Raw genomic sequence first — 25,199 nt, 5'->3', positions numbered from 1 at the left:
TTTGATGCTGCATGGAGTAATGGAAATAAATCCTACCAACCACATCTGTGTTGTACCTGTTTATGAAAATTTAGGCTCAGAGTCCAGTCCAGCATTGTGGTCTGATCCCATTGACCAGGTATTTCCCTAAGCAATTCATAGAAAAAACTTGGCATTTACCCTCAGGATGACAATTGGCCTTTTATTTATTTATTTCTCAGCAGGCTGGTGTAGTTATATGGTGCATATAATTGTTAAATGTTTTTCAGGTGTATGGAAACTGGACTTTTGGAACCATTGTTTTTACAGTCTTAATATTCACTGTAACACTGAAGGTTAGATCTTTATTTATTCAAATACATTTCACACCACCATTTTTGTAGTACTTTCTGGTTTTATCCTAGTGTATCTTTTTAGTTTTAGTGTGGGTTGTTATTCAAGCCTGGGTCTGAATGCTTGCTAAAACCCCATCATACTAAGGATTTGGGCATTTGCATATTATTTGTGATCCACTTTTTTCCAGTATATTGTCTGTCCTCTCAGTTTTGTTATACTTCAAAAAAAAAAAATCAAAACACCTTACTTAATGTTGGAAATCTGTTCCTTCTTTCCTGCTGGAAAGGCATTAGGATAAGTGGTACATAAACAGGGTGTGAATGTGAGAGTGTGCGTGTTTACATGTTAAGTACTTGAATCTTTTTTGTAAATTGCATATCTGTTTAAGAATCCCAGGCCTAAAAGGAATTTGAGTGCTTAAGATAGTTGAATAGGTATCTGTATGCTATAAGTACATGATATGATATATATACAAAAGAGCTTGGTAGGGAAAACATTTTACAAAATGTATTCATCACTGAAATTTACCCATGTTAGCAATGAAAAGCATAAAGATATGCAGCAGTTAATATATAAGAAGGATGATTTTGGCAAAATCATAGGCATTATCATGCAACCACATAATAACCTTCTGAAGTCTTGCTGAATGCTAGTTTTGATATCCATGAATTGGGATTCTCTTGTAGTTGAAAACGTAATCAAATTCTTTTGATCATTCCAGTAATAAACACCTCACATGGGATCCAAGAATGAGTACCTTTCAACGAATCCCAAACCAAAAAGTGTTCAGAACCAAAATTCAGAAGTATAATTGAAAAAGGACCTCTAATTATTTTTCCCCTAAATTTTTATTCCTAGTTCATTTCTCTTATTGAATAAAACTAACATGTTTACATTATTTTTCTCCTATTTCAGTAATATTTTAGGACTTTAAAAGGGTATGTTATAGTTCAAATCAGTCTAGCCATATACTAGCTGTGTGACCTTGGGCAAGTTACTTCACTTCTCTGTACCTCAGTTTCCTCTTCTATAACGTGGAGATTAAATAACCCCTACCTATCTTAGGATTTTTGTGATGAGACAATTAGTGAATACATATAAAGCACTTAGAATGGTGTCTGGCACATAGAACGTCTCATTACAATAAATGCCAGTTGTTGTTATTATGTTTCACAGTATTGTAATGATTTGAGATGACCCCCAAGGTGCAAGTGTCCTTTGCGGTTAAGGTCAGCCTCACTGCATTTTTCAGATGTACCTCAAAGGACATTACTCCCCTTTTCTTAGATGAATATTATTGTTACATTTTCCCTGATGACTTAGTGGGTAAGAATTCAAGGCTGGGCCACGTTAACAATATTTTCAGCATCTGGATTATGAATGGAGAAACTGTAACAGAGAGCTGAGGACCAAAGTGGCACAGAAGGTAACAAAACTGAGACACCACCTCCCCATAAAATAGTAAATGCTCTGGATATTAGCCCATGTGACCCAGAAGTTTTAAGCAGGCAGAGCAGACCGTATTTTTTGCTTTGAGGTCATATTTGAAAAACTCAGATAACACAGTCTGAAAAAAACTGTCAGTCCTGGCAAAAATCTGAAGAGATTAAAATCCAAGGCAACTGTAAATTTCATGATTTTGATGGGCTGGATGTGGGTTTTGCAATTGGAAGGGCACACTACCTAATCAAACCCATGAGCCCTTGCTACACACCGCAAGGTGTGTAGAGCTGGTTGCCTTTGCATGTAGTGACCCCCATCTTTGGTATGAACTCTCGTAACTCCTTTGTATAGCTTCTCTACTCTTCCTGGCTCTCCCTTCCCTTCCTGCTTTTCAATACACCTGCCTCCACCAGCTAGGTTTTCTTCTTTTGCCATCACCTCCCCAACCTGAGAACTTGGGGCTCTGGCCTCCTGGGTAATACCATTACCTCATTCCTTACCCATCCCTCAGTGATGCGGCATCAGCAGCCCCATGCCCAGGACTACAGGCTACTTGGTTTGACCCCACACCTCCATGCCTGTCCTCGAGCCTAAAGAGCTCAGCTCTTTCCCACCCTAGCCCTCTGAAAGGCCTGGATTCTGTTCTGAACAACGAGTTCCATTCTGCTCTTGATCCCTGGCCCAAGCTACATCTTCCTCATGCTGGGTACAGGATATCAGACAGCATAGTGTATCACCTGGTATAATTTATACCCATCATAACATCTCTTGTGTTATATCTTTTCAGCTTGCCTTGGACACACGATTCTGGACATGGATAAATCACTTTGTGATTTGGGGTTCCTTAGCCTTTTATGTATTTTTCTCATTCTTCTGGGGAGGAATTATTTGGTAAGCAGCTGTGCATGTGCAAGTAATACGTAATAACAAAATAGATATGTGTATATGTACAGTCTATGTAAACATTAATTATACTTTTAAAGTTTTGATTATATAAGATGGCAGGTCTTCAATTTTAATGGACTGAGTTACTTCTAAGTGGTAATCTTGCCAATTTCAGGTAAGTTTTCAAATATAAGTATATAGATTGCAAGAGTTACTCAAAAGGCCTCCTTCTGGTAGCCCTGTCCCCCATCTTGAAGGTGTGTAAACATCCCTCTGTGAAGTGAAGCTGGAATTTCTAGCATGACCTCCCATGATTTCCACTGGAAATACTCATCCTGTGAAGTTTCTACATGCTCTGTTGGCCAGTAGATACGTTATTATCCAATTGGAGCCTGTTCTCTCTTTATGGTATATAGCTGTCATCCATACCACTACAGGTGGGCTCAGGGCATAAGACATACACCACTTCATACCCAGAGGGTTATACCTTGAAATTCCCCATCTTACTGCCTTTGGGGGGTGGGAGGGTGGGGGCATACCCTACAGCTTGGTCTTAAATTCCACTCAGTTCATCTTGGTTCAGTAAATGTTTAATTCAGAATCCACTCTGTGCTACGTACTCGAGAGGATTCAGAGATGAGTGAGAGTGGAGCCCTGCCCTCAAGGAGATTAGAGTCCAGTGAAGGACACATAGGCATGGGAGTTATAAAGAATGAAAATAAGTTAAATTTGCGTTTCCTTTCCTTGCTCCCAGAGGCCTGCATTTTGGTTTTAAAAGTCAAAGTTGTTTTCATTCATCAATAGCTTGCCCTGAAAAGCAGCATAGAGCAAGACTATAGCAAGCCGTAGGGTGAGATTCCAGGGTGCATATTTTCACTGGTTTGAGTGAAATCATAAATACTATGAGCTATGGAGGACCATGTTTATGTCCTTTGAGACTTAATTATATTAGAAAGTCTTACTGTTTTGACATGCTTTTTTTTTTTTTTTTTTTTGCTTTATACAAGCCTTAAGAAATAAAAATATGAAAAACCTCAAAGAAGTGCCAGCTCCAAAAAGTGTAATTGCAGCATATACTTGGCACCTGTATAGGTAATGATTGAGAGCAAAGAAGCTAAGGGAAGTTTCTGTTTTCTTTAATAATGTACGATTGAATCAAAGTTGATTAGCCAAATGTAATATCCAGAGTACCATAAATTCTATGCATCCGTGTAATCATCATCTGAACTAATTATGTAAAATGTCCTCAAGAATGAAATGTTTTTAACAAACTAAAACAATTTTCTGCATATTTCCTCAGACTATTTCTTCATGCTTAAATAAATCCCTTAAATGCTTATTATATCGTCAAACCTTAATAAGAGTCTTACTTAATTTGTTTTTATTCATTAGTGATACTTATTAAAATAAAATATTAGTAATCTTTTTTATTTTGTTGCCTTCAATGCTGTTCTTAAATAGAGCTATCTGAGTTGCGCTACTTCAAGAATATGTACTTGATACTACAAAGCAACTAGCAAAATGCGACTAGAAACCATGTGAAACTTCACCTAAATGCTGGTTGCAACTAATGTCCCTGGAATGTTCTACCCTGAGGCATTGGAATACATGCCTCTTCAGGGTGGGCGGTGAGAACAATGATTTTTTTAGCCTGAAACTCAATCCAGGAATAGTATCTTTGGTTGTTGTTGTGTTTTTGGTTTTGTTTTACTGCTCCTCCCTGCAATGCTCCATAGATGCCATTAAGGGGAAAAATAATCTAGAGATATTATTCACAGTGTATTGTAGGTAACATGTGACAGCTATGACTAGCTGTCAGTTGTCTGCTAGACCCTTATTATGGCTCAGTTAGCTGCCTAGAAAATTGTGGGGCTAGGATTCTGCAGAAGTACTTTCTGTATGGTAGGGACCCTAGAAAGCCTATTTAGCCCAGACCTCCTAAGTTTCCCCACCTCTTTGTCCTGCTCACTTATGTCCCACAACCTAGTCCTCACATGTTGAGCCACAAACTTAATTTAATCACATTAATTTTTTTAATATTCATTTTATTGAGATATATTCACATACCACACAGTCATACAAAACAAATCGTACATTCGATTCTTCACGGTACCATTACATAGTTGTACATTCATCACCAAAATCAATCCCTGACACCTTCATTACCACACACACAAAAATAACAAGAATAATAAAGTGAAAAAGAGCAATTAAAGGAAAAAAGAACACTGGGTACCTTTGTCTGTTTGTTTGTTTGTTCCTTTCCCCATTTTTCTACTCATCCATCCATAAACTAGACAAAGGGGAGTGTGGTCCCTTATGGCTTTCCCAATCCCATTGTCACCCCTCATAAGCTACATTTTTATACAATTGTCTTCAAGATTCGTGGGTTCTGGGTTGTAGTTTGATAGTTTCAGGTATCTACCACCAGCTACCCCAATTCATTAGAACCTAAAAAGGGTTGTCTATATTGTGTGTAAGAGTGCCCACCAGAGTGACCTCTTGGCTCCTTTTGGAATCTCTCTGCCACTGTAGCTTATTTCATTTCCTTTCATTTCCCCCTTTTGGTCAAGAAGATGTTCTCCATCCCACGATGCCAGGTCTACATTCCTCCCTGGGAGTCATATTCCACGTTGCCAGGGAGATTCACTCCCCTGGGTGTCTGATCCCACGTAGGGGGCAGGGCAGTTAATCACGTTAATTTTTAAATGAGAAACACAGATTATCTTCAGTGAGCGCTATACACAACCTAATAAATGGGACTGACCTGTCAAGGGCTCCGATTAATAGGATCTGATGTGCATCCAGATCTGGAGCATTCACTTTGCACTTTCTGCACCTTGGCTGCGTTACCAGTGAGGCTCTCCGCAGCTCGGTGCAGGCTTGGGAATCTGGCTGTGCTTCTCAGCAACCAACCCTCTAACAATTCAGTGGATGACTTGGAATGAAATCTGCCTTCAGAATAAGGGGTTCTCCTGGATTTCCAGATTCCAAGGCTTAATGTTCTACTAGGCAATATTCTTTATCAGCCTATGTGGCATGCACTGGTACTCCATAAATATTTGTGTATGAGAATGCTGGATGACTACCATTTAAGACATGATAAGCTCTACAGTCATTTTGGTATTTATACAGGTTTTATATGGTGGGGGCAGTTATAAAAATGTCTTTTAAATTCTTAATATAGGGCACAAAACCATCTTCATATTAATAAAACAGCTGGGGAAATAAAATGCTTGTTAGCATAGAAATTAACCATCATTTCTCTTGAATATCTTTGAAGTTCCAGCATTTTCTAATGCAAGTAAATATTCACCAGTTGGCAACTAGTTGATTGCCTGATTGTTTTCAGTCCAATGCATTTTATTATATTATTCCCTTTGATTATCATTCCTTTTCTTTTCAAACATTTGGTAAATGGAGTATGTTTACTACCTTGGGAACGTTCTGGAGGAAATTATTTGTATTAATGTGCTTAATGAAGATTCCTTCTAAATATAAAAGACAGTTTCAGTTACACTTCTGCTTCATATGATGGGAACTGATTTGTTTTTCCATTATGTATTTTCTTTCCACTCCAGGCCTTTTCTCAAACAGCAAAGAATGTATTTCGTATTTGCTCAAATGCTGTCTTCTGTATCCACGTGGTTGGCCATAGTTCTTCTAATATTTATCAGCCTTTTCCCTGAGATTCTCCTGATAGTATTAAAGAATGTAAGAAGAAGAAGTGCCAGGGTAAGAACTAACTTAATACTATAACCTGGTTTTTGGAAGGGGCTTTGATATCAGCCATGAACTAAAGACCTTATTTAGAGAATTACATCAGTTACAGCATGTTAAACCCTTCCCTACAGGTTCATCACTTAATTTCCTCTTCTGCATAAAAAGTATAGTAAAAACTTCGTTAACCAGTGCAGGTGGTAAGTAGATTCCTTAACAGTGTTCTGTGTGACATTTAGCAATCCATATGGAGTATCTCATATGCTCCATATGGAATTTTAAAAGGGAAAAAAAAGACCTTATTTTCTATTTAGCCTAGATTATTCACACCAGGAATTTCCACACCAACATTTTCTCTTTAACCTTAGAAATTTCCCTGTGAGTTGTTTGCAGATTTTCTTTTCAGTTGGTAGTCCTAATTTGCCTCTTTCAAACCTTTCCCCTTCCTTTAATTATAGTGCTGCTTAATCTCTGTGTTGCTTCTAGCCCTGTCTGTCCAGCAGTAGATGGGAGCCAAAGAGAATTCCCTGGATGTGGTTTCAACATGCTTACTCTCTTGAACACACTTGTAAAAAATTCAAGATTGTTTTATGAGTGTGTTTTTTGTTTTGTTTTGCTGCTTTAATTATAGATTTTTTGTAGGTATGAGAAGCTATTACTCTCTACCAGCCTAATCATTTTGCCCTGCATTGTTTGATATCTTTTGAACATTTCTAAAAAAAAGACTTTAAAGTGAAAGGGGTAGATTAGCCTGGAAAGTAAAACTTCTGGCAGATTTTGACCAACAGGTTAATTAAATATGTCATATTCCTGCCAACAGTAGCATATTTTGCCAAACAAAACCTTGTTCCTGTTATAGTGACACCAACTAGATCTTGTTTCCCCTCCAAGGCAGTATTTTCAGGAATAGTTTAAGCTATGTCTGCCTGACCTTTGCAACCAGTTTAGCCACAAAACTGGTTTGTCTGGGGTTTTTTGTTTGTTGTTCTGATTTTTGGTCTTTTGAGTTGTTGGAATCCAGTAGTTGACATCATGTAGACATAGGGATCTGAAATGATTATAGTGGGAAAATCTTCAGTGATTAGATGTATAAGAGAGGAGCTTCATGACACAAGTCATTGTCAGCACCAATTAAAGCAATAGCACTGTCAGCAGCATAAGCTACCTTGATTCTTGGTATACAAGGCTGATCAGTATATAGTTAGGTGGTCAGAATTGACCTGAGCTCTTTGCTTCTGCATGCCTTACTGGTTGGACCTGGACACAGGAGCCATAGCCTAACTAAAACTGCCTTATTCCTAAATCCTTCCTGTAGTGCCCACACTAACTCCCTCCAGCCTGAGGCTTATGCTGGGATGGAAAAGTGGCATTTAGTTGCCTGATTATACCTTTATATCAGTTGAACAGAAGTAAAGCAGGTTGATATGACAGGTTCCTCCCAGAATGGCTCCAGAGGCAATTTAGATGAAACCAAGTAAAAAAATATCACAGTAAGAAATGACTAGGTGCCTTTTTATAATAGAGAATTTGTCTGGGGAGGATCTTAATGTTTTTATTATTTGGGGTAATGGGACTCATGCTAAAATGGGTCACACCCAGCTTCATGCTCTGAAGATGATAAAAAAATCTCAGAAATCAAAACCTTCAAACACATCATCCTATCCTCTTCCTTAGTTAAGCCCTTTCTTTAAAAGAAATAGACACTGGCTGGAGGTGGCTTTTATACTGACTGTTAATGGAGGGGTATGGTACAAAGCACTCACAGATATCACAGATAAAAGCTTAGAACATTTTCTCTCCATGAGAACAGCAGGTCCCAAACTTCTATTGAAAGCATGGAGTTCTAGGACTGCAGCCCTTTTTGCTTAGCAGCATAGAATTTGCCAGGGCTTCGGCATGAAATTTGTTTGCCATGGGTTATGGCCATGGTAGGAGGAAGTCTAGTGTCTGTGCTGTAGCTTGGCATGCTGATGAGCTGGAACAACAAGGAAAATTTCCATGATCATCTTCATTCATTTAGTCATTCATTCATTTATTCCTACCCTCATCGAACCAGTAAACGGTTGTTGAACCACCTACTGATGAACATCTCTCTTTACATCCAATGTCTGAAACACCAAATGGTTTTTCAGACCTTGTGGGATTCTGAAAGTTGCAGTTGAGAGAGAACATTGCAGGCACTCAGCAACGCTGCCACTTTTTCCTTTTTTTTTTCTTCTGAAAAACTGCAAGAGCAATGTAGCGCATAAAAATGCATAAAGGCCAACTGAAACATGGCAGCCACTGCTATTGTGATAAGTTACGTTTGTTTACATAAGGCCCTATTTGACCACATCAAAGAGACAGAGTCTACCCCTAAGAAAAAGGAGAAACAATATCTTACTTTCCCCAAAAGAAATTGGCCTTGACTCTTAGTGACCAACACTCTGGCATCCTGGAGGACTTTCTGCTTTGATCAATATCCCTTTCTAAGGCATTGGTCTCATTTTAAAAGAGAGGCAGAAGATTCTTTTACTCTGAGCCTGCCTCTACCTGACAGGCTTGCCAATGGGGTAAAGTGTATGTCCCTACCTAGAGACAGAAGATCCCCCTTACTTCATCCAGTAAGCTTCTTGGACTCTTTGAACACAGCTGGAAGTGCCAGTGGCAGATGGGTGCTGTCCCCTTGTGGGCCTTGGCAGGTGCTTTGAAAAGAGAACTCGGCAGTGGGTAGTGCAAAGGTCTCTGTGGCTTTTGTGGAAGGAGCTACGTCATTTGCATTCAGCCCACATTGCCTGAAGGTCCACTATGAGTTGGCTACTGAACTAGGTGTTGGGAGTCCCAGGGACGGATCAGGTGTGGGACCTGCCCACAAAGGTCCTGTCACTCTGGTTAGGATATAAAGGTGATTCATATGGAACCCTTTTCTGTAAGCAGGTATAAAGCAGAACAGTAGAATCACTGAGAACATGGCTTGTCATAACCCAATCGAGCTATTTCAAGGCTTGAGTCACCACCCTCTGAAACTTCCAGTAAAAAGGCTGGTATGGCGACCTCCCCCAGCTGAGTTCCATCCTGGCACCAGCATTATAAAAGAACTCTGCTATCTTCAAAAATAGGTTCCTTCAGTCATTTACCTCAAGAGCTGTCAAATTCTTAAGCTAAGTACTCCTCAGCTACATTTTCAGCAATGATGGCAATTTTTGTGCTAAAGGCCAATCATTAAGGATCATGGGGCTTTTTCTTTAGCTTATAAAATGACAAAACCACATCGCTGTGCTGCTGACAGTGTATGATAAAACCACACTGAGCACTGATCAGAGAAACAGCAGGACAACATTTCAATGGAAGTTTAAAAGTTTAGGATATTGGAATTTCAAAAGCTGTGTCCCCTCTAAGCACTTTTTGTGGGCCGTCTGAATTGATGAAATATGCCTGGACCTTCCAGCTGAGTAGTAAATACCGCACATGTCCTTATGGAAAGTTATGTCGTGTAAAGTATCAGGATAAAAAAGGGAGGCTAGGCTTTACCTACCAGAACACCATAATCTAATGGGAATGGACCGAGCAACAGGAAATGCCTAGCATGGGACATCTGCACAAAAAGGAAGAAATACTCCATTGTGTAGGGAGTTCTTTGGTGTGAGAATTGGGGAAAGCAAGAATGTCATCCAACTGAGCAAAACTCCCAGAGAGAGCACTTAAAAATTTTAAAGAATACAATTTATCATTATAATAATAATGGTGATAGCTGGTTACTATTGTGATTCTTACAGTGTCATATAAAACTGGGGGTTCCTGAGGGTAATAGCCCTGTGAACCCAATTGGAAAAAAATGAAGTCAAATTCTAATACCGTGGCTGTTGAGATGGACCTTTATCCATTGGCCTCTTTGACATGCTGCTATTTGGGCCGGTGTCCAAGCTCTCCAGGTGACTGCAAAGGAACGTGGAAATTTTGTGCTGTTTTAACTTACCACCTCCGCTCCTTGTCACCCCCCAGCAATTGCCAGCACTATCAGTTTTTGATTGCTTTAGACACTCTCTCCATGCTTTTCTGCTGCTTTCTGTTCTTTCATATTTCTTTTTTTTTCCTTTATTAGAAGGTAGTCTTAACACCTAATTTATTAACCTATAACATTTCTGTTTCACAGGCATACTTTTATCTCTGAGGGTTGGATACAAGTTTTTGAACACACCAAAATGTATTTACAGTTGCAGTCTAAGATAGATAGGCTTGTATACTAAACCCAGGGGTCAGGGTCTTCATAACACGTTCATCTTGTTACAATGTCTTTGCCCACAAAATAAAAGAGAAAAGCAATTTGAAAATGTTTTCTCAGAATTTAAATATGTATTTCTCTAGCTTTATTAATTGGTAATTTGCTTGTTAGCAACATGTCACCAACTTTCTTCTTTTAAGGTGAAATCTGAACAGGAAACATGTAGGTATATCAAAACATGCATGAATAAATTGAACTTGGGGAGACCCATCAAATTGGGTTAGAAGAAAGGAAGTCGGGGGTAAATGGGACTGAAGTGTGGGCTCACCAAATGTTTTTCCATTGTGTTAGTTTTGATGAGATTTTTAACCTGCAGCTGCACGTGGGCAGTCAGTCTCTTCATATTGTAACTGTGCAATTGGATAGGCAAGACAGTTACTTCAATATGGATTGGTATGGACCCTGGACATAGCTCCCAGACATAGCTTTGAACAAAGGTTAGCAAATGAATGATGAGAGATAAGCCTTATTTTAATGAGAAGCATACTTTAAAATGATTTTTAGTCAGAAATAGTCGATTTGCCCATTAACAAAATCCTTTAAAATGATATACAGAGAAATAGTAGTGTGCACATACAATAGACTATTCCTAACTCTGAACTCTTTTTACTTCAGAAAAATAACGTCTTCAGAACTAGCATGTCATTTTGACTTCAAGTTCTCAAGGTTTCTTTTAAAATGTCTTACATTTGAGAGTATATTTACTTTTTTTTTTTTTTGGTTTCTGCATTTCTCTTTTTTCTACTGCAATTTTCCACCTTTTGTGCAATTGTGAACAAGGTAACGAACCGCCTCCCTTCCTCAGGAACATCTACTATCTTCATGCTTTCTCAAACTTCCAGCAATCACAGTTTCTCTTGGAGTGAATAAGGTGATTTCCTTTCTTAATGTACCAACTTGCTTGCATTCTCATTTGCTTGACACCATTTTCTGATTCTTTATGAAAAATTACTTCTCATGATTCATTTTTTTACCTTCTATTGATACTTAGAATAGTTTGTCATTTTCCTTTAATCATTTGTTCCCCTTCTTAAATGGTCGCACTGGAGAGGGAATAATTTTCAGAAGCTTGGCGTACAAGCCTGTAGTCTCATCGATCCATGGTATGCAGTAGGAGCCATGGCTTGTTAGAGCTAGTCTGTTTACCAAGGCAGGGGTGTTTTGCACAAATTTCTGTTTGTTTGATACACTTGCAGCACTGGCACAGTCTCAGGTGTTCACCAAAAGGATGGTAAGGTTTCCTGATCAACCCATATTGACTCATCTTGCCACATAACCTACCAGTGCCATTTCAAAAACCCAGGTTTGCCACACACTTCTATTGTCTGTGTACTTCTACCATGAAGACAATTTGATTTGAGTTGAAGACTTTCTTAGGCCTTTAAATGTATTCATTTGAATGTTATCTGTTTGCTATAGTGTAATCATTTGTACTTTTGGTCAGAAGAATAGCGAATGTAGGAAATAATTTTCTCTATTTTTATCACCAGGTAGGTTAACCAATATTCAAGTGCTTTAAGTATCTTTACCTCACTATTACAGAGAAATCTGAGCTGTAAAAGGGCATCTGACTCATTATCCGCCAGACCTTCAGTCAGACCTCTTCTTTTACGAACATTCTCAGACGAATCTAATATATTGTAACAGGTACCTAGTGCTAAACAAGTGGGCTGGCTTTAAAGAAACAGATTAACAGCATTATAAAGAAAAAGTGAAAATATCACTCTCTAAATTTTCTCTGCTGTTGGTGTGGTGAACTTTATATTATTCTTTGCAAACATATAAAGATGCATTACTTGGAATATGGGAAAATAATTTTTTTAATCTGCTAAGCCCCAAAATAGAATTTTAGGCATTTTTTAGAGCTGAAGTATAATACAGTCTATTTAATTTATAAGTGGCAAATTGTCATAGTGGTGCCATCATTTGAAAGTGCTCATCAGTATTGATTGGGAAATGTAATTTGGACTTATAAAGATTATTTGGAAAATCAAAAACAAATATTCCAACATTGCATCTGTATAATATCAGATCGGTTTAGTTCTGCATGTTTTTTTTGAGGACTTATGTGAAAATAATTATATGTGTTTGTACCTCCATGTGCTGTGTCTGTGTGTTTGCAGGTATACACTTAATGACCTTGTGTATGTCTGATTCCCAGTTATGTATTAATGAACCAGTCTCTAATCCTAATTTTGTGGTTTTTCTTTTAATGTCAAGTTTTATTCAAGCTAAATGTTTCAACTTTCAGAAGTAAAATAAAAAAAACTTTCCTAGCCATTCAGGGGGATGCTAGCCTAATTATATAAAAAGCTTCATAATTACTTTTTTCCAAAAACATGTATATTCAGTTTACAACATGTTGTTTCATTTACCCCCAAAAATATTGGGGAGAAATTGATGTGCCGTGAGGGCAGTGCTGTGCTCAGAATGCCTCCACTGCAGGAGTCCCTGGCACCCGAGGCCTTTAGAGGTCTTTCTCCATCCATAGGAATTTAGAATAACTCATGGGTGAGTTTCACAAACTTGTCAGCTTGGAAACAACTCTGTATGGCTTAGGGCAGTGCCATCTTTCATGTACATAAAAATTAATGAAGATCATGACTGAAACTGCAGGTCAGTTCCCTTTGAAGCTAGTAATCGTGAGTCCACTTTTTTGTTGTTGTCTGCTACCCACTTCTACCCCCACCCCTATCCCTACCCTCCCCAGCAAAGAATTAAAAAATTAAAATAATGGATTGAATGAACTAGCTCTTCTCTCCTGCAGTTCACAGACTGTATCTGCAACCTTATTTGGGGAGCAGACTCATTTGGCCTCAGTTAGCGTCTTTTTCCCCCTTCTGCATATTTGTTTTCCCCAAGTAATGAACCTCCTTCCTAGTAAGCGTTGGTCTTTAACGCTTTTGGCTTAGATAGCCTTGTCCTAAGCTGCAGGGTACATCATTTTAGCTATACAATTTTCAGTTCATTTTGTATCCCCCTGGATCGCTTTCTTTAGCTTGGTCTATGGCTTGGGGGACTGGGCTGGTTGACAGGCACTGCTACTGCTTTTGGCTTCTCCAGGGCCTTAACTCCAACAGTGTTGAGCATAGAACTAAGAAAGTTGTTTTAAAACACTGGTTTTCCTTTTCAATGTAGTTCTTTCGGGAAGAGATTTTCACATGGCATTATTTCTCCTCCAAAGAAGAAAATATCTGGCAATGAGTTTAGCCACTGAGTTTGTTCCTTGGTTGGAAACTGACTCCATTTATGTGTTCTCTGTGTATGGCAGCCTCATTTTGGTTAGTCACCATGACCCTACAGAGCAGCCTGAAGAACTAAGTGGTTCTTGAGAACGTGGAACGTAAAAAGGAATCCATAAAATCATAGCCTGTCAGAGTTGGAAGACATGCTAGAGGACTTCTTGTCTGACCACATCAAGGGAGGTGCACCAGAAGAGACAGAAAATAGCTGACCCATACCCCCATCTCCCAAGACACTCCACTACTCAGATTTCAAAAGGTTGTGTTTTGGAGTAGAGAATCAAACTTAGGCTCCTTCCCTTGCCATAGGACTTCAGAGATGATCCACTTCTCAAGATACCTGATTTGCACTCAGTGATTCGTTTGCCTATCATGCCCCATCCAAATCATAAAATTCAAAATGTTTAGAGGACGGAGAATCTACAGATTCGGTAGGGAAAGTTCTGTGGCTCCTCTTCCCAAAAGGGTATGAATAAGAAAAACAGAGCCAGTTGGCTCATAGATGATCTATCAAAAAGAAAATTCACTTCAGTGTTGTAAGGGGGAAAAGTGCTTCCTTTCAGTGAAAGAAACTGAATATATCTTCAGACGTCCTCTGTCAAAATTACTGCATCCAAAAAAGTCATTCATTCATTTAACATTCCTTGAGCATCTCTCTAACACGGTGCTAGGTGCTAGAGGTACAAAGATAAATCAAATGTTGTCCCTGTTTTCAAGGAGCTGCCTGCCTAGAGCGAGGGATTGTAGAGTTAAACCTCTGCTGGGGTAGATAATCTTAATGGTAAAAAATATTAGTATAACCCTGGAGCAGTCCAAAGGCAAAAAGCAAGTCTGAAGCTATACACCTGACAAATGGAGAAAGCGTTAAAAGCTGGTTATTGGGTCATTCTCTTTTAAGACAGTTGCCTTACTCTAATAACAAAACTCACTACTTGACTTATTTTTGACAATGCTAAACAAATGGTTTCACGTTATTACTAAAATCAACCCTTTAATTGTGTGTATTTTAAATTTTTCAGAATCCGAATCTTGAGCTGCCTATGTTATTGTCCTACAAGCATATTGACAATGGTTACAGCTAAAAGAAAGCATGAAGAACCAATAACACAAATTTATCATCTCAGGATACTTGATATGCAACAAACTAAACCACTCTCTCATGTCTAGGTTTCAGGATAAATGTCCATTAAAATACCAAATGACTCTCTTAAGCATTTACAGTTATTGTAAGCAGCCATTGTGACTGAAGTTCTAAAGTTAAGAATTATGCAAAAGTTGAAATCAAGAATACTTAGAGTTCTGGCTATAGATAGAAAAATATAACCACCAAATGGGTGCTCTTTTAACCCATGAACTCTGCAAATGGACGTAAATACAGTAGTATAATGTAGAAGTCATGCAACAGGAATGAATAGATTTTGCTAATATTACTTTTGTTTGCCTGGCAGAAGATATAGATTGTTTGGATCACACTTGTTTCTGCTGAATGATAATCTTAAATACTTTTTTTCAAACATATGAAAGGAATACTTGAAAATACAGGAGAACTAAATGGTATCACTGCATCAGATAGAATAATCCTTCTTGTTCACATACATGCAAATGGTTTCTTGGTAGGATATCCTTGCCCCAAAACAAACAAACAAACAAACAAAAAACTTGAGTGCTTATGTGGGAAAAACATTAACCCCAGATGTTTTGTGGGCACGGAAATTTTATTTATTTATTTTTTGTTCTTGTACATTAAACCCCACTGATGGGAGTCTGATCAACTTGAAAGCAAAGCATAAAACATTTCACTTAATAACCCTCATAATAGTTAGGAAATAACCTGTTTTTTTTCTTATGTCCATTTTACTGGGATCTGAGTTACAGTGGGTAAAACTGAATCTGTAGTTAGACAAAATTAAAAGCCATTTTGAGCACCAGTCTTTATAATTTTATGTTGAGAGGTAGGAAGAAAAATATTATTTTAAACTGTTACAGTTTTTTTTATTTGAAAGGGGCCATATTTGTGCATATATAGAGCACTTTCTTTTTTTTTAATTTGCCAATTTGGGAAGGAGGGATCAATCCCAAGAGGACAGCTCAACCTGTCCAGTTATGGCTCTTTCGACATGAATAGTCTCCCTTGACTAACTTGGCCAAGGTCATGGTCTAATTCTAAACCATGAGATTCACCTTGATAAGGTCCTTGATTTGCTGTTTCAAAAGGAGGTTTTAGCCTGCTAATGAGTTCACTTCAAACACAAAAGTAAATGTGAAATATCTTCATTCATTGTTAACATTGAACACACGGTTTTGGATATAAATGACTATATTTGGCTGCTAGATTGAAATGGTCTTTTTAAAGAAATATGCTTTCATATCAGTTCCCAATTTTGTTTGTCTTTCTGGCATGCCTGTATGGTTACTAGTGTTTATTTTGTACCTTGATTTGGAAAAGGATTGGATTCATTCTGTATTAATACATTTATATGGACCATATGGCACGTTTGATTCTTACATACTCATTTTGTGTTAATGTTTAGGTGTAAATTTTCTTAAATTCCAGAAATGACATAATTTCAGTTATCAGAAGCCGTTCCATCATTACTGACCCTTTTTCATTATTTCATTTGTTCTCATCTATCAGTGTTAGTTTTTGAGTATTTTGTTAGGTGCTGTTCACAGCTTACCTAAATGTGCTATATTATGGTAGCATGTATTTGAGGTAATCTGCTAAAACAAAGTCTTTATGTAGCCTTTGCCTATTCCAAAGAGCTAAGAATCAGACCCAGGAAAGCTTTTGATGGTTTTTTGTCATTCTTGTTCTTCTGGTTGTTGTTGCTATATTGTTATTGTTTTATGTAAGAAGTTTAGGGATTGTGAACACACAGGAGAAATGATAGAAAGGCTTGGTTAATGCAGAATCACTGGTGATTTGACATAATCAGAATAGCCAGAGGAGTGGAAATATCCATTGGCCACGTGTAATTTCCTGACAGCCTCAAAGAAAACTAATAGGAGGAGTAAGTGGAATTTAGAGTCATGTTTCAAGAAGTACACATTGCACTGCAGCTCAAATTCGGAGAGGCAGTGATGTGTAATACCATGGTCTAGATCCTTGAGAGGACCTGACTTTTCCTTGTTTTTGGAAGTTATTTTTTCAATGAGCTAAAAATGACTCATGTGCAGTTAGCAGATGGAATAAATGAAAGTGAGCTGGCCAGTGTTCCTAGTACTACAATCTAATCACTCTATTTTGTGACAAAGGAAAAAAACTATAACAGGATAGTTATATCCTATAATTGGAAAATTTTGAACTATCAATGTATCATTGGATATACTGAATGGTAATTTAGATAACTGAACTATCAGTATGGCCTTGTGATTTTCACAACTTCATTGTTTGAGGATGTCGCCTACTAAACTGAAAACATGAGTTCCATATCTACCACATCTACACCAGCAACAGTATAAATGTAAGCCTAAATTTGCAAAATTTGTAATAATTTAGTGATGGAATTTTTTAATAACATGCAGTATACAAATGTGCAGATTTTATGCATTAACGAAATCATTTTTCTGCTTGCAAAATGGGACTGCAATATTACATTTTCCATTTCAGCGGTTTTTTACATCTACGTTGTTGCTTTCTATAATGAATGTGAATGCCATCTTTTATGAATGCAACTTGCCTTTTTTCATGACAAATTTTTGTTTGATGTAATCAATAAACTTTGGTATGATATGATTGATATTTCAGCCTCTTTTTGAAAGATCTCAGTTTAACATAAAAGTAATATGGAAGCAGTTTGGTGATGGGGAATTAAGTTTCGCATTTCCTCTTGGACAATTCACAAAAGGTTGACCATTTTTCCATGAGTTCAGCTGCCATTTTATGGACATACATAATTTGGGGAGGGCAAGATATTTGGGAAGTTTTGAATAAGACTGTATCTTGTAATTGCATAGGTAAAAGTCAGTCAAATCAGCAAATACATATTGAAAGTCTATTATGTATTTGACAGTGTGCTGGCTGCTACCCATGCTTTGAAGGTAATGTGATGATGATGTATGGGCTGTATCTCCAGCCCATTGAATCCATTTGATCATTAAATAGCCAAACCCTGTTTGATGATATCTGCACTGTGCTTTGTGATAGAATAAGACAGAACTCTGAATCCTAAAGGGAATTTCATCACCAAATGGACAATTTGGTAGCCCAGCTGGGAAGCACAAGCAAAGGGTACAAGAAGATGCAACTTTGACATGATGCAGTTGGAGGCAGCACTGAAGCTGTCTACATGCTCTTCCAGCTAAGAGAAAAGATGCAGGGATTTTTTTTTCAATTTACTAGAATTTTTTTAAAATTCAGTTTTATTGAGATATATTCACATACCATACAATCATCCACAGTGAACAATCAGTTGTTCACAGTACCATCATTTGGTTGTGCGTTCATCACCATGATCAATTTCTAAACATTTTCATTGCTCAAAAAAAAGATTAAGAATAAAATAAAAGTATAAAAGAACACCCAAAACATTCCATCCCCATCCCACCCTATTTTTCATTTAATTATTGTCCCCATTTTTCTACTCATCTGTCCATACGTTGGATAAAGGGAGTGTGAGCCACAAGGTTTTTGCAATCACAAAGTCACACTGTAATAAGCTATATAGTTATATGATCATGTTCAAGAACCAAGTCTACTGGATTACGGTTCAACAGATTCAGGTATTTCCTTCTAGCTAGTCCAAAACACTAAAAAAGGAATATCTATATAGTGCATAAGAATAACCTCCAGAATGACCTCTCAACTCCATTTGAAATCTCCCAGCCCCTGAAACTTTATTTTGTTTCATTTCTCTTCTCCCTTTTGGTCTAGAAGGCTTTCTCAATACCACAATGCTGGGTCCAGGCTCATCCCCGGGAGTCATGTCCCGCATTGCCAGGGAGATTTGCACCCCTGGGAGTCAGGTCCCACCTAGAGGGGAGGACAGTGGGATTCCCTGCAGAGTTGGCTTAGAGACGCCACATCTGAGCAACAAAAGAGGTTCTCTGGGGGAGACTCTTAGGCACAATTATAAATAGGCTTAGCCTCTCCTTTGCAGTAACAAGCTTCATGAGGGCAAGCCCAAGATTGCGAGCTTGGCCTACCAAATTGGTAGTCCTCAATGCTTGCAAGAACATCAGTAATAACCCAGGTGGGGAAGTTTATTTCTGCATTTTTCTCCAGTTCCTTGGGGGCCCAGATGCAGGCATTTTAATAAAAACTTGAAACTTGGTCCAAGGGGGTTTGTGTGTGTGTGTGTGCACACACACCCTCCCCCCACCCCCACCCCTTACATTGCTCTACTTGTACCCAAGTACTTGTGAAAGTCCCTTTTCTTGAAAAACCATCCTCTCCTTGACTGCCAAGAAACCAACGTTGCCCCAGTGTAGCTAGCTGCATTGCATTTTTACTCTCCAGTCTCTTTTAAGTTTCTGTAGTAGTTTAATCCTGTTAGTCTTTGGCCTACATTTAGTGCACTTAATTTTTTCTTTTTGTATTAAGTGGAAAATATACTGAATTTGGAAATGAAACCTGAGTTAAAGTCTCAACTTTGCCACTTGAAGCCCTTACCCTTTCAATCCTCTTTCTTTTCATCTGTAAAATGGTGTCAAGTATCTATAGGGGTGGGGGTGGGGGTAGGGGGGTCAAATGAGGTACAGCATCAAAATTGCTTTATAAAATGTCATTTGTTATACAGATATAAGCATTATTACTTTTATATTAAGGGTTTTTATTGCTTTGTTGTTTTTTTTTTTTAATGAACAGTTGTCATTTACCAATTTTTCACAGATGCGTTCTAGATTCTTCCTGTCTTCTTGAAATGAGTCTGTTCAGGCTTCCTTCTCTTCCTCCAACCGGCTTTCTGTGTAGCTCCCTCTCTGCGGCAACCACTGGGTCTGCCCCGGAATGGCCTACAAACTAGTCATTGGGATGCTCTTGAGTGGTTTGGCCTCTTCAGCAAGAAGCACACGCAAAAGGTTAGGAGCTGAGGTTATCACTATGGTTATTCAGTGAATGTGTCCGTGGGTGAGGTGCTGGCTGCATACTAATGAAGGCCCAAGTTCTGGAAATAGCTGTCAGGGAAAAAAATGCCAAATTATTTCACGGCATTTAAAAAGAAAATCACATTTTCCCAGCAGCAGCTGATAGGCAAGGAAATGTGGGCTCAGATCCTACCTACCTTGTGGGTTGTGGGGATCAAGCAAGTCCTCATCTCACAGGCCTTGGGAGAAAGTACTGGAGGCAGGCATCTGGCTGAAAGGGTGCCAAGTGGGCCAGAATACCTGCTGGCTGCAAGTCCTTGGCCCTGGCCTTTTGGGTGGAGTGGGGCAAATCATCAGCTGCCAGGGATGTACATCTTGTTAGTAAAGCACTAAAACCCCCAACTCCTCATGTTAGCTAACACACAGCACTTAGTATATACCAAGAGTTCTAAACTCTTTTAATATATTCACTCATTTAGTAATCCCAACAACTGTATTAGCTAGGTGATGACATTACTCCATTTGACAGATGAGGAACTGAGTCACAAAAAAAGCCCAAAGTCACACAGTCTGGTTGAGCCAGATTTTTGAAACCAGGTATTATGACTAGAGCCCATGCACTTAACCAGGATACTTTATTTCCATGAACGTGAACATATTTGTGAATATACAAACCATCAAAACGTTAACATGAGTCATGAGTAAATCTCAGACAAGCCCAAATTGAGGGACAGTCTATACAGTAACTGCTTTGAAATCTTCAAAAGTATCAAGATCAGGAAAGACAAAGACTGAGAAAGTGTCCCAGATTAAAGCAGGTACACAGATGACATAGCTAAGTGCAACATGTGATCCTCTATTGGATTCTGGGCCAGAAATTGGACATTAGTGGGATCACTGGAGAAATTTAAATATGGAATATAGATTAGGTAATAGTGTTATATCAGTGTTGATTTCTTATATGGTATTAAATTTGGGGGAATCTGAAGAGTATAGGGGAATTCTTTGTACTATTTTTTGCACCATTTTTTGGTAAGTTGGGAATTATTTCAAAATTATAAGTCTTTAAAAATGAAAAAGTTAAAAACAACACATGAAAATATTAATGTGAGAGGGCATTCAGTTAAGCTGAATGCAGGAAACTAAAATATAAATTTTTTTTTAGCTAACATCTGCATGGGAATTTACAGAATGCTTTTATATACTTCATTTATTCCTTTGAATAGCCTTGGGTAAGATCATCAACTCCAGATTTTTATAGATAAACAAACAGCTCAGATAAATCAATTATCCTATCCCTAGTCCCTCAGCTGGTCAGTGTAGACCCAGGACCGAACCTGGCTCAGACCCACATGTTTTTCACTACACCACACTATACAGTTTGACTAGGACTCTGAAAGCATCTCCTGCTGGATTCGGGAATGATTAAAAAGCAGTCATTTTGCATGGGCCCATCCACACAATCAGTCCTACTCCAAATGGACCCCTAGACTGAAGCCATGCTAATGCTTTCACGATTGAGGGGGTAGCCTCCCAATGCCCCAGACCCAGGTTTTCCTGCATCCCTTTCATATAACTTGAGAGCGCTAATCTGGTTTCCTTCAAGGAATTGTTCAGGTATTTCCCGAGGCAAGTTTTTAGTCTCTTTCCCCTGCTTCCCACTCTAATAAGTGGCCATCTGGTTGAGAATACAGACCCTAAAGCAAGCTCCTTTAATTTTTTTTAATTCATTTTATTGGGATATATTCACATACCACGCAGTCATACAAAACAAATCGTACATTCGATTGTTCACAGTACCATTACATAGTTGTGCATTCATCACCAAAATCAATCCCTGACACCTTCATTACCACACACACAAAAATAACAAGAAGAATAATTAAAGTGAAAAAGAACAATTAAAGTAAAAAAGAACACTGGGTGCCTTTGTCTGTTTGTTTGTTTGTTTGTTTCCTTCCCCCATTTTTCTACTCATCCATCCATAAACTAGACAAAGGGGAGTGTGGTCCTTATGGTTTTCCCAATCCCATTGTCACCCCTCATAAGCTACATTTTTATATAATTGTCTTCAAGATTCATGGGTTCTGGGTTGTAGTTTGATAGTTTCAGGTATCTACCACCAGCTACCCGAATTCATTAGAACCTAAAAAGGGTTGTCTATATTGTGCGTAAGAGTGCCCACCAGAGTGACCTCTCGGCTCCTTTTGGAATCTCTCTGCCACTGAAGCTTATTTCATTTCTTTTCATTTCCCCTTTCTGGTCAAGAAGATGTTCTCCGTCTCTTCATGCCGGGTCTACATTCCTCCCTGGGAGTCATATTCCACGTTGCCAGGGAGATTCACTCCCCTGGGTGTCTGATCCCACGTAAGTGGGAGGGCAGTGATTTCGCCTTTCAAGTTGGCTTAGCTAGAGAGAGAGGGCCACATCTGAGCAACAAAGAGGCATTCAGGAGGAGGCTCTTAGGCACAATTATAGGGAGGCCTAGCCTCCCCTTTGCAGCAACAGTCTTCCCAAGGGCAAATCCTGTGGTAGAGAGCTCAACCCATCAAACCACCAGTCCCCTATGTCTGTGAGCACAGCAGCAACCATCGAGGTGGGGCAGGCCAATACCCCTGCATTCTCCACCAGCTCCTCAAGGGGGCTCTGCATATTTTTGTCCTTGTTTTTTTTTTTTTTTTTTTTTTTAAATTTTTTTTTAAAACAACTGTATAAAAAATTAAAAAATTTAAAAAATTAAAAAAAAACAATAAAAGAACATTTCAAAGAGACTATAACAAGGGAGTAAGCAGAAGACAACTAACCTAAGATAACTACTTTACTTCCAACATGTTCCTACTCTACCCCAAGAAAGTAACCTAATATAGCAACATTTCTGTGAACTTGTTCCTACTATACCCATCAGAAATTAACAGACCATAGTCATTCCTGGGCATTCCCAGAACGTGAAATTTACCCATGATAGCTTATCTGTTCTTATTGGATTATCGTTCCCCCTTCCTTAATTGCTCTCTATTGCTAGTTCCCCTACATTCTACATTATAAACCATTTGTTTTACATTTTTCAAAGTTCACATTAGTGGTAGCATATAATATTTCCCTTTTTGTGCCTGGCTTATTTCGCTCAGCATTATGTCTTCAAGGTTCATCCATGTTGTCATATGTTTCACGACATCGTTCCTTCTTACTGCCGTGTAGTATTCCATCGTGTGTATATACCACATTTTATTTATCCACTCATCTGTTGAACGACATTTGGGTTGTTTCCATCTCTTGGCAATTGTGAATAATGCTGCTATAAACATTGGCGTGCAGATATCTACTCATGTCACTGCTTTCTGATCTTCTGGGTATATACCGAGAAGTGCAATCGCTGGATTGAAGGGTAACTCTATATCTAGTTTTCTAAGGACCTGCCAGACTGACTTCCAGAGTGACTGAACCATTATACAGTCCCACCAACAATGAATAAGAGTTCCAATTTCTCCACATCCCCTCCAGCATTTGTAGTTTCCTGTTTGTTTAATGGCAGCCATTCTAATTGGTGTGAGATGGTATCCTTTAATTTTAATAACGAGGTATCAGGTTAGCTACCTACCCCTGGTATTAAGTTATGCAGATCACTTAAAGGAGTAACATGGGGGTATCGCCAGCACTCCACCTCAAATGATTTACCGAGCCCCTGTCAAAAGTTGGGCCGAGATGATCGTTATTCAGCATTCCCCAAACTGGGTTGTATGAAATATTATGGTCCTGGAAAATGTTTTCAAGGTGTTCCTTGAAAAAGGGGATGTGCCGGTTTGCATATATTATGTCCCCCACAAAGCCATGATCTTTTAATCCAATCTTGTGGGGCAGACTTATTAATCTTTCTGATTAGGGCGTGACCTCTTGATTGAATGTTTCCATGGATATTTGACCCCTGCCCATTCAGGGTAGGTCATGATAAGTTTACTGGAGTCCTTTAAAGGGAGCTCACACAGAGAGCAGGAGGACAGAAAACGCCCTGGGATATGATAAGCCAAGACTCAGATGCTGCTGACACTTTGAGATGCTAGCCCAGAGTTTGTTCCAAAGAAGCTAAGAGAGGACAAAACGCCCCAAGGGCAGCTGAGAGAGACATTTTGGAGATGACTGTTGATTGAAAGTAGACTTTTGCTATCCCAGACTCTGCCTGGGAGAAACTAAGAGAACACCCCCAGACACTTAGAGAGAAACATCCTGGGAGAAAGCCATTTTGAAACCAGAACCCTAGAGCAGACACCAGCCACATGCCTTCCAGCTGACAGAGGTTTTCCAGATGCCATCGGCCATTACTCAGTGAGGGTACCCTATTGTTGATTCCTTAGTTTGGACATTTTCATGGCCTTTAGACTGTAACTTTGTAACCAAATAAACTCCCTTTATAAAAGCCAATCCATTTCTGGTGTTTTGCATTCCAACAGCATTAGCAAACCGGAACGAGGGTTCCCTGGTTAAATAAGTTTGGGAAGCTTTCTGTATGGTAGTCCCCTTCTTGAGGAGTCATAATGCATTCTAGAGAGATCTAACATTAAAAAACTCATTTGACTTTGTTTAATCCAGTATGTTCCAAACACTGGGTAGACCTTTTTGGCATAGACCATCCAATAACAGATCACTGGGCACCAATTTTCCATGGAACACCCTTGGAGAAATAAAGCATTGGCTAGGGTACTCTCAGACTAGTAGTTGAACCATACCCCTTCTTACTCTCATTTGGAAGAGGGGGGAGGTCAGTTGCCTGATCTGAGAGAGATGGAAATGGAGACATTTCTTAAGCCAAGAGTATCCATCAAGGCCCCAAATTGGAAAAAGAGTCCATTCCATGTATTTAATAGAGGGAACTTAATCAAGGGAATTGATTATACAGGGATTGGAAGAGCTATAAAGCCAAGCAGGGACTGTATTGGGAAGCAGCCCAGAGATGGAAAGAGCAGGAGTCCAGAAACCACCGCTAGGCCGGGGGGACAAAGGGAAGAGTTGGAGATCCTGGAGCCTATGGGTGCACCAGGCAGAAGCTTGGTGGGCCTGTCTGCAGCAACTGGGGCCTCAGAAGAGACTCAGCTGCTGTAGGTGAGGCAGCCTTGGGGAAAACCTAAAGCCAGTGGCCACACCCAGGCAGAAGCCAACTAATCTGGGAGCCCAGGAGACAGTTTGAAGGGGTCACTCCCCAGCCCTTCGTAACAGAGTAGGGCCGAGAAGAGCGAGGAATGGATCTGAGGGAAAACAGACCCAGGACTGGCCCACTAAGGATTTACGGAGTTGGGTTCAAATTTAATGTTATAATT

At 39.0% G+C, this 25,199-nt stretch overlaps 1 protein-coding gene across 4 annotated transcripts in view; it reads left to right on the top strand.

Annotated features, from left to right (window-relative positions):
* The window catches only part of ATP11C (ATPase phospholipid transporting 11C), a 198,080-nt gene extending 180,496 nt beyond the window's left edge, over positions 1-17,584 (top strand). For 3 of the 4 annotated variants that reach the window (XM_037820975.1, XM_037820974.1, XM_037820972.1), the window contains 5 exons: positions 249-314; positions 2,546-2,649; positions 6,225-6,378; positions 12,167-12,271; positions 14,886-17,584. In XM_037820975.1, the coding sequence (XP_037676903.1) occupies positions 249-314; positions 2,546-2,649; positions 6,225-6,378; positions 12,167-12,268 (426 nt within the window). In that variant the 3' untranslated portion in view covers positions 12,269-12,271; positions 14,886-17,584. The remainder of the gene's footprint in view (positions 1-248; positions 315-2,545; positions 2,650-6,224; positions 6,379-12,166; positions 12,272-14,885) is intronic. The other variant, XM_037820973.1, reaches the window with a different exon arrangement.
* The last annotated feature ends 7,615 nt before the right edge of the window (positions 17,585-25,199 follow it).

This window comes from Choloepus didactylus, chromosome X, assembly GCF_015220235.1.
Source record: "Choloepus didactylus isolate mChoDid1 chromosome X, mChoDid1.pri, whole genome shotgun sequence".
Lineage (NCBI taxonomy): Eukaryota > Metazoa > Chordata > Mammalia > Pilosa > Megalonychidae > Choloepus > Choloepus didactylus.
This window is presented reverse-complemented; position numbering and strand designations above follow the sequence as displayed.